This window comes from Chelonia mydas, chromosome 3 (assembly GCF_015237465.2).
Source record: "Chelonia mydas isolate rCheMyd1 chromosome 3, rCheMyd1.pri.v2, whole genome shotgun sequence".
NCBI classification, from domain to species: Eukaryota; Metazoa; Chordata; order Testudines; family Cheloniidae; genus Chelonia; species Chelonia mydas.
The window spans coordinates 48741487-48751581 of record NC_057851.1 but is presented as its reverse complement, the minus strand read 5'-3'; the positions used below and the strand labels follow the sequence as shown (position 1 = coordinate 48751581).

General features: G+C 39.3%; 1 protein-coding gene across 1 annotated transcript in view; it reads left to right on the top strand.

Moving 5' to 3' along the window:
- Nucleotides 1-2507: 2507 nt before the first annotated feature.
- Nucleotides 2508-10095, top strand: part of LOC119565755 (protein eyes shut homolog) — a 53796-nt gene continuing 46208 nt past the window's right edge. The window contains exons 1-2 of the mRNA XM_043541923.1: nt 2508-2547; nt 3437-3631. Of these exons, the coding sequence (XP_043397858.1) occupies nt 2508-2547; nt 3437-3631 (235 nt within the window). The remainder of the gene's footprint in view (nt 2548-3436; nt 3632-10095) is intronic.

Genomic DNA, 10095 nt, shown 5'->3' with positions numbered 1-10095 from the left:
ACTGAGTCCTGGGACATATAAGGGGTCAGCTTGGGAGTGCTTATTAACCCGGTCCTCTTAGATGTGCTCTGTTAATATGTGTGTGTGTACATGTTTGTGTGTATGTTCGTTCATCTCATTCTGGGGCTTGAAGAGCCCAGCCCTGGGGAACCTAGGTCCTCCAGGATAGCTCCATTGGGAGGGAACTTGCAGCAGGGAGAAGTAGAGCTCCATATGAGAACACAAGTGACACAAGCAGTACGTAGATAGAATTACACCCCCGCCCAAGAGTAAACCTAATAAATGAGTGTACCCCGAAGTAATGGGCAAATCTGGTAACATAACTTATTCAATGGAATCTGCAGTAGATAACAACTGTACCTGTGTTAGAAATTGGTCATAATCCATCCTTTCTAGTCTAAGAAAAAGGGCAATGGGATATTTAATGACTACATGTGATCACATCCAGAGCTTTACCTCATCTTAAAGGTGTCACCTCAATACCACACTGCTCCTCTAGCATTGAACTGGGGAATTGGTTTGCTACTTATTCAGGGGGAAGAATTCCATCTACTGCACCATCAGTACCACTTCCTGCACCATCTAAGTATTCTGGATTTTTTTCCTATCCAAGTACTGATAGAGTCCAGTGTTAGAGGCATTCCAGAGTAAAGGTGGGAAATGATCAGCAAAAATTTACCAGTTAATACTCTGTGAGGCTGGGAAGTACAAACGCATGGAGGGCAGCCCCTCTCTCCAAGCTGCCCTCCATGCGTTTGTACTTCCCAGCCTCGCCTGTTTCCTCACACGCTACAGGACTGGAGGCAGAATATTACGATGCCTCCCTCTTCCACCCCAGTCCACAGAATTTTCTTTCCCTTCCCCGTGACTCCTCTTAACTCATATGGTGGTCTCTATTATTTGTATTTCTGTAGCTCCTAGAGTCCTCAATTGGAGATCAGGGTCCTCTTTGTGTTAGGGGCTATCCACAGTTTGAATTTCTATTGATGGGTCATCGATTGGACAAAGTTATTTCAGCAAGACACTTTAAATTTTTCTTTAAGTTTATATCCTCATAAAGATGCTGAGGCATTTTCTGTCCCCCCTACGTCGGACTTCTTTTTGTCCACTCTTTTCAGTTTCTGGACATGAATATCCAATGATTTGTACCCTGAAGTCAATCACAATTGTACAGTGTGGGTGGAAAATGTTACTATTCTGATTTGATAGCACTTTGAACCCATTTTGCACAGATCTTAATTACAGCAGCTTGCAAAGCAGTACAGAACCCCACATGGAAGAAAAGAGAGAGGCCCCGTGTCTTTGGAGTATTTATATATTTCTTCCATTAAATTAATCTCTGTTGTCACTGGAACATGGAAGTCCTTGACTCTTTTTTACCAGACACAGGCACAGATTGCTGTAGGAAAGGACAAAAATAAGACATCTGTGACTTTGCATTTCAGTATTCTGACTGAGTAATGCTTATTAATTAGTTGTGATTTTTCCCTCTGTGGTTAGTTATTATATGTTCCTGCTCTATACCTTCCATTCATTATATTTCTGGGGATATTTTAAAAATCATTTGCTTTGCTTTATTTTTGGGGATGGTGCTCTGGCAGGTTAATATGTATAAAATTGTGTTATGTATTTGCTCCTCTTGATATGTATGCTGAATACTAGTAATTGTTTTTCTCAAAATTGTAATTTTCAAACTTTCACAAAATGCAACAAATAACTGTACACAGAAATGTGCAATGTTAATGTATAATTAGAACATGACGCGTATCACCAATGTAAAGGCTTTGGTTTTATAAAGAGAAAAAGATTAAGCTCACTGTATATTGTCCAGCACCAATGATGTTCCTTACTCTCCCACTCACATATATAAGTATATTTGATAATTAATTAGAGAGAAGAAGATCTTCGAGTTCAGTTGAAAGTTTCCAGGAAGATTTCACAGTAGGATTATGGCTTTTTTAATTAGCTGAACTCCATAATAACATATTAAAACTGTTGAAAGCAGGCTCCTCAGTGCTGCACAAACCAAAGCAATTCAGTATTTCCTTTACATTCCTCTCCCAGTCTCTGCAGCAGCTCTATAAATAGAATAGACTATACACAGAAATTTATTACTGCAGCTGACAGCAATTTTCTTTTTTAAAGGTGTCGGGAGGCACTATTCAGGAGGATTCATTCTGGTAGACTTTCCAGCTGAGATTCTCCCTCTCCTGGAACCTGGGTGGTCAGTTTTGAAATACACTAATGAACTGTTAGAAACAAAGACTGTCAGCAGAGTTATTTATTGTCTTCAGTTAATAAATGCTGGAGTTCTCTCAGCTCTAGATTATTTCCTCTAATTTGTCTGTCTTATCTTCATTTTGTAAGCAGTGAACATATTTTGTAAAGTCACATTCCTTTGACTTTTTATCACTAAACTTTCTAAGGATTATGTTATTATCAGGAAAAATGTAATGGCTGTGGTTTGACATGGCTCACATCACGTCTTTTGCAATCAGACCGTAGGCATGTATGACCTTATCAAGTGCAGAACAGATGTGTTTGCAAGTTCGTGATGTTGAGAATCTGTACCAACCATACAGAACAATCCGTCTTGTTGTCAACCTAATTTCTATCATAAATCAGGAGCTTTTAATGACAGTGATCCTAATAACACACAATAACCTGAGATGCACGGCATGCATTTCAGTCATTAATATAGCATTTTAGCCACATGCAAGTCTCTGTCTATTTAGGTGTTTATACCACACTCACCACCATGGTATGTATGTGTCTTAAAAAATAATGTATATGAATGGCCTAACACAACTGCCTAATATTTGTTTTCCTCACCCCATTCAAAAGAAAATAAGATTGGTTAAAACTTAATTTTTCTCTTATCCTTTTGAATTCATGTAATGTCTCCATAAATGACAACATAGGAAGTATGCAGGAAGACATGTTACTTTTCAATATTCTGGTTCAATTTAAATTTCTATCTTCTTTCAGGTCCTACTGTATTCTCAAGTGCTATTTCAAATACTTAAGTATATATCCAGATGTTCTGTGTGGGTTTACATTTCTCTCTCTTGTTCTCTCTCCTTTTAAGACATTAGGGAACAGCAGTTTTTTCTTTAACAGTTATTTTAAGCTTTATTTCCGAAAGCAGGACCACAAATACTGAACGAGAAGCTCTGAAAAAAGTCACATACTGTGAAATGAAAGGAGAAATACATTAAAAATATAGCATGGGTAGTTGAAAGTAGAGCCTTTTAAGTCAAGTAACCTATAAAGCAGTTATCCATTTCCAGTGTAAGTTACCTAAACTGAAAAAATGCTTACATTTGAAGCATGAGCAAAGAGGAAAAAGTGTTTCAATAATAAAGCTGAAATTCCTTGGATTTTTATGAAATTGAAGAAAATGCTTTTTCTTTTAAGAATATTTTGATATTTATAGGTTTTTTATTTAAATCTATCAGTGATACAGAAAACTGGTTCTGTGAATGCCCTGGACTCTACTCTGGAAAACTTTGCCAGTTCGCAACTTGTGACGAGAATCCATGTGGGAACGGTGCTACTTGTTTTCCAAAATCCAGCCAAGATGCTGTTTGCCTCTGTCCTTATGGAAAAGCTGGAATCCTCTGCAATGATGGTAAGGATGGTATAAAATTTAGCAAGGTGTTTTGACATGAGTCAATGGACAGGAGCAGGAGGACAGATGGGAATTAGTAATGTTAATCAAGTAGGTTGACTTGATTCATATAAAGATGATGTTTCTCCTCTTTATCTTTGCCTTTTTAAATCATACAAATTTATATCAATATCTTCTCCTGCAATTCACTGACCACACAGATGCTATTTGTACTTAGGACTTAGGCATTAAAGAAGCATTATCTATTGTCTACAAAGAAAAGCTGTTTAGCATATTGCAGTGGATCCCAAACATTATTGTAAAGGGATATACTGCCCCTTTAAGGCCAGAGAGGGAACTTTGGGAGGCCAGGCTACCCTTATTCCTGGAATTCTGGAGGAGCAGACAAGGGCATAGAAACTGGCAGCAGCCAGTTCTGGGAGAAAGTAAAACCCGGCCAACAGTTTCTTTAAAGGACTAGTACAAGGATCCCTGTAGTGCAGGGCGGGACAAGGCTCCCCTCTTCCTCAGCAAAACCAACCATGATAAATTCTGGAAAAGAGGGCAGCATATAATGTGCCTCTTCCCTCATAGTGGGAGAGACATTAGCAGTGAAAGTATTGCTTCCCTGCTGATCTCTCCCATCCTGGGGAAAAATGACTGGTGGTGTGATCCAAGTAGAGGAGGAAGGCGGGAAGACTGCACCCCAGCAGAAATGCCTGGGAGGAAAAGACTTTTGTTAAGAAGGCTTTGTTTTGCATTCTGTTTGGTTTTGAAAGACATTGGTGCTAGCATGAGGGGAACTCAGGGCAATTTAAAAGGGCCAGATGGGAGAAGTCACCTTAAGGGCCTCAGGCTGCTACAATCATATTTAAGGAATACACAAGCCTTCAATTGATCATTTAAATTGTAGGGTTTTATGGCTGCTATTATCAATCCAAGTGATTAAAAAAATTATTATTGAGGGATAGAAGTGAACTGAGCCTGGACTGAGTCACAGAGGGCCCAATACTGTAATTCTTAGCCATGTCAAAACTCTATGATATCAATCAGAGTTGCAGGTTACAGTGACAGCAGGATAAGACTCATTATCTAATCCAGTAAAAATGATCATTAAACAGTAAATGCATCTCACAAGATAAATAAATACATATTTTGATTACATCATTGGTGCAGAGTTCTAAACCTGAGGAAAGTATAGAGCTATTGCAGGGAGTTCAAATTATGATATTAAATATTTCAAGAAACAATTTGCCTAAAATGTCACACACTGAGTGTCACAAAATTTGGCATCTGTGATATTGTGTACATTTGGGGGTGGGATGGTGGTAAGAGAAGACAGAAATCCTGAATTCTGTTGTAGCAATTCACCATGCTTTATTTTCTAGTCTCTTAAAAGACACAAACCCAACAGCCGCCTGCTAAGGATTCTTGGTAGTATAGCCCAACAAGTGTTCTCCCTGTACTAAGTATGTTATAATTAGAACGACCAGCTTGGTCTATTTTACCCTCCACTAGATTAGTTCAACTTCTAAGAATTTAATGGCAGTTTCACCCTTCTAATTAACAGCAGAATTATAACCTATGTCAACAGTTTTGTGAATTACAAGTAGTCGCTGTCTTAAACAAAAGTGCAGCTACCTCCAGGATAGAAAACAACAGCCGTTTAACAGTTCATGTCAACACTACACCATAGCTTGGAACAGAAAGTAAAGAATACTTTATCCCATTTAAAAATAGAGAGAAACTTACATAAACAGAATACAATTACTCAAATATGCATTTGGCCAGATAACTAGGGATTACATGAAAGCAAGCCCACGGATTTTTAATGGTCTTAAATTGTCAAAGGCCTCAGTATAGAGTAATAGAGGTTAAGGCCAGAAGGGACCACTAGATCATTTGGTCTGATCTCCTGTATATCACAAGCCACCAACACCAGCCAGCGCCCTCTCATTGGAATTAGACCAAAGTGTTACAGCCCATAGAAGATTAAACTATTATGTATCGTAAACAGAGGAGGGACTGAGCCCCCGCTTCTCCCGCTGGCGTGCTCAGACCCTGTCACTGGCAGCCGAGCCTGGGCAGGGAGCAGGCTGCTGCTGTCTCCCAGCCAGGCTCTCAGGCAGAAGTGGCTCCGTCCTGCTCTCTGTCTGGCTGCCAGGGAGAGGCAAGAGGGAAATGTAAAGTTGTGATTCTATTACAAGATTCTGGTGAACTCAGAAACCCCGAAAGTGAGACAAAAGTGGTCTGTTTAGTTATTGAAGCCCCAGAATGGAAGTATACACATATAGTTCCTACATGTATTTTTAAAAATTGCATATTAGGCAAGAATATGATACTGGATCCAAAGTGTTAGTCACAACGTGTATACCATTGTAAGGAGCAGAGTGGGGAGGAATACCAGGAAGCACTGAGTCAGAGCTAACAGGAAGGGTAGGTTTCAGAGTAGCAGCCGTGTTAGTCTGTATCCGCAAAAAGAAAAGGCACCCTAGAGACTAACAAATTTATTTGAGCATAAGCTTTCGTGAGCTACAGCTCACTTCATCAGATGCAAAGAAGGGTAGGGTATTCTCATGTAATCAAAAGCAAGAATAATTCCTGCAGAGATGACCAGATGTATGTATTACAATGTTTTAGATCAAGTCTCAGTGTTTGATATTTCTTCTTTACAATATAAAGACATGAAAGTGAGACTATTTTATGGGATCCCTAATTGTGTTATTATACATGTTACAACACAAAAGGAATAAAGGAGTCATCCCTCCCAGTGGACTGTCACCTATGCATATATTACTCACAATGATACATATTTTAAACTACATTTTCTGGTAATATTTGCCATTCTGAAGGCTCAGTACATTTTTCATGTGAAATATATTTCCCCCCAATGTATTCAACCAACTTTAAAATGCTGAAATGGGAATACAGGCTCCAAGTTACAAAAGCTTTGTGGAATGAAAATCTGTCTGCAAGCGAGTTGCTCATATTTAGCTGTGTTTGTTACACAATGTCACCTTCAGAGTAGTGCTGGTCTACAGTCTAAATGTAGCACCTTGTTGACAGTAGATGCACAAGGGGAATTTCCTTGGGTAGAAAGCTGCATATTGTAAGGCTTCAGGCCAGTGTTGAGAGAGCTGCTTGGATGATTATCAGGTTTGTTGTACTTTCTATTTAGAGATATTTTTCCAGGTCATTTGCTGTCAGTCCATTCCTAATGTCCTACCTACTCCATAAAATGTAAACAGAACACAATGCAAGCAGGTATATCTTAACAGGTATATTATTAAGGAAGTGGTTAGCATAAAGGTCCAAGAACAGACTATTTTTCAGGTAGGGAGAGGGTCTCCAAAGGAAGATACAGAGAGGCAGTTTCCTCTTTTCTTATTTCTCCTTTCCATTACTTACAAAATCCTTTTTTTAATGCCTCCATTTTGCTTCCGAGTATGAGATGAGAACCTGGCCTAAGCAATGTATTGAGCTACAGTTAAAGACAGAGGGCCAGATTCTGAGCTCTCTTATACTAGTGTAAATAAGGAATATGCCATGAAAGTCAGTGATGTTACATTAGTATAAATGAGAACTGAATTTGCCCATGGTAGTTTGGGAGTGATGAATATTCTGTAACAGGCATGTGAAAGAGACAAATGATAAAGTCAATCAGTCAAATTCAGCCTGAAGTAGGTAAGTATAACTCCACTGAAATCTTGTCTAAATCTTGTGGTGATGGAAAGAACTTAAGCGTGGATGGGTGAAATTATTTTAGATGATTATTCCACTGATTGTGGTCCCAGCCTATTCTTTTAAAAATTCAAAAAGTACATCTTTAAATTTTGTTTCATATTTGCCTTGCCATACATAACTGTCGGCTTACTATTACAATGCATAGGTAGTCTCATAAATAAATCTTAGGCTCTTAAATTGCTTAGGCACTTTTGAAAGTTTTAACTGTCATCTTCATTTGCTGAACCCAGACCACTATATAAGTGGTATCATTTCCAAAGCCAAGCAGATCTTTGGAAACAACACAGAGAAAAGAGAACACATAATTAATGCTATATTGAGGAAAGGCAAATAAAAGTTAGGAATGACATCAATAGAGTTACTCAGACCTCTCAACCAGAAAATTGGCAGTGTGAGACACAAGTCATTGTAATATGTGAAATTACCTAAAAGTGGAACACCTGTATGTTGTTGTGCACCATGCTATAAATGACAGATTATAATGGTTTATAAGAATCAAATCTGTTTTGTAATCCGTAATAGATTAATGTGAAGGAGTGTTACCAACTGAAAAAATGATTTATATACATTATATAGTGAAAAAAAACTTAATTCTATATGCATCTTATAATAATATGTACTAAAAGCCAATACATCTATTGTTTCTAGTGTGATTATGAAAAAACACAGGTGCTTCACACTTTGGTCATTTCGGTCCCCAGTGCATGGGTTGCAGGGGTCCTTATCCAGGTTTGGAGAGATAATAATCCTGTCAGTTAAAACAGGGTGCTTATTTTTCACTGTCCCAACGACCCTCTCTCAATTAACATCAGATACCATCTTCCTTTCCTCCCTTAGTTAGTGCTTGCCTGTCTCTCTTCCTGCTGAATGGGGACAGAAGGTGGTGGCTGCTGGGTGCTGTAAGGCTTTCCTGGAGCCCAGGTATTCCCAACCTTCCTGCAGCTTTGGGCACCCTGCTTTTCTCTCGCCTTCCCCTCCAAAAAGCCTGCAACGGGAGACAGAGAGCTGTCCAGGAGCCAACAGTAGATTTTAGATAGAGGAAGGGTGAATAGGAAGAAGCTGTGCTGGCTGACATTATTCACAGGAGCTAAGCAGAGAGGATAGTAGTCCAGCAGCTCAAAGTCAGCTCAGCTCCCTTCCCCCTTCTACTCCGTCCCATTGTGTGAATGAGGTGTAGGTCCTGCTTCCTCCTCACCCCTTCTCTATATACAATCTATTGTTGGTCCCTGTCCCTCTCCAGCTTTACAGACCCCTCTCTCTCCTCCTGGGAGACAAAGGGCAAGAAACCTAAGAGTAGAAGCAAAAGTATCTCCTGCCTCCACTTGTCAGCTAAAAGCTCCCTGTCTTGCCTGAGTAAGCTCTATAGTGGGACAGGAAGCCTACAGTGGATACAGTGTGGAATGTACCACGCAATGCACTATACTGGAGTCACACTGGTATAAATATGCAGCAAGGCCCTGATTCAGTAGTCTAGCCCTGTTCAGTAAAGCACTTATGCATGTGCTTAAAGTTATATATTAGATCTGGTCAATATTATTTCCTCTAAAAAATGATGTTTTATCAAAGGTGAAAATTGTCATGGGAAAATAGTGTGTTCAGTTATTTTTTTAAAATGATGAGAAATTTTCAAATGAAACAAAATGAACATTTTCATGTTTTTCACATTTAAATTTTTGTTTCAATTTTCAAAAATTTTCAAAAGTTGAGGAAGTTTTGAAAAATTACAGAGTAGAAAAAAGTGGGGATAAAACCTACACATCCTCCATTCTATTGCATTCCATGGCCATGAAAAGGGCCAGGGGGGAATCTGAAATGTTTCAGGTTTTACAAACTGAATTAAATGAAACAGTTTACTTCATTTTGAATTAAAACAATTAAAATATTGTTTTGTTTCATTTCAAAAGTTTCCCACAAAAAATAAAAAAAGTCAAAGGAAAAATTTGTCTGAGGAAAAATGTGTTTGACTAAAGTGAAACAAAGTGTGTGTGTGGGCAATGTCCAAAACATATGTGACAAGGTACTTGATTTAATTCTATGCCATTGTCACAGATGATGATGGATAGAATCATAGAGTCATAGAATATTAGGGTTAGAAGAGACCTCAGGAGGTCATCTAGTCCATCCAACCCCCTGCTCAAAGCAGGACCAACACCAACTAAATCATCCCAGCCAGGGTTTTGTCAAGCTGAGCCTTAAAAACCTCTAAGGATGGAGATTCCACCACCTCCCTAGGTATCCCATTCCGGTGCTTCACCACCCTCCTGAAAAAGTTTTTCCTAATATCCAACCTAGACCTCCCCCACTACAACTTGAGACCATTGCTTCTTGTTCTGTCATCTGCCACCACTGAGAACAGCTGAGCTCCAGCCTCTTTGGAACCCCCTTCAGGTAGTTGAAGGCTGCTATCAAATCCCCCCTCATTCTTCTTTTCTACAGACTAAATAAGCCCAGTTGCCTCAGCCTCTCCTAATAAGGCATGTGCCCCAGCCCCCTAATCATTTTTGTTGTCCTCCTCTGGACTCTCTCCAATTTGTCAACATCCTTTCTGTAGTGGGGGGCCCAAAACTGGGCACAATACTCCAGATGTGGCCTCACCAGTGCCGAATAGAGGGAAATAATCACTTCCCTAGATCCACTGGCAATGCTTCTGCTAATGCAGCCCAATATGCCATTAGCCTTCTTGGCAATAAGGGCACACTGTTGACTCATATCCAGCTTCTTGTACACTGTAATCCCCACGT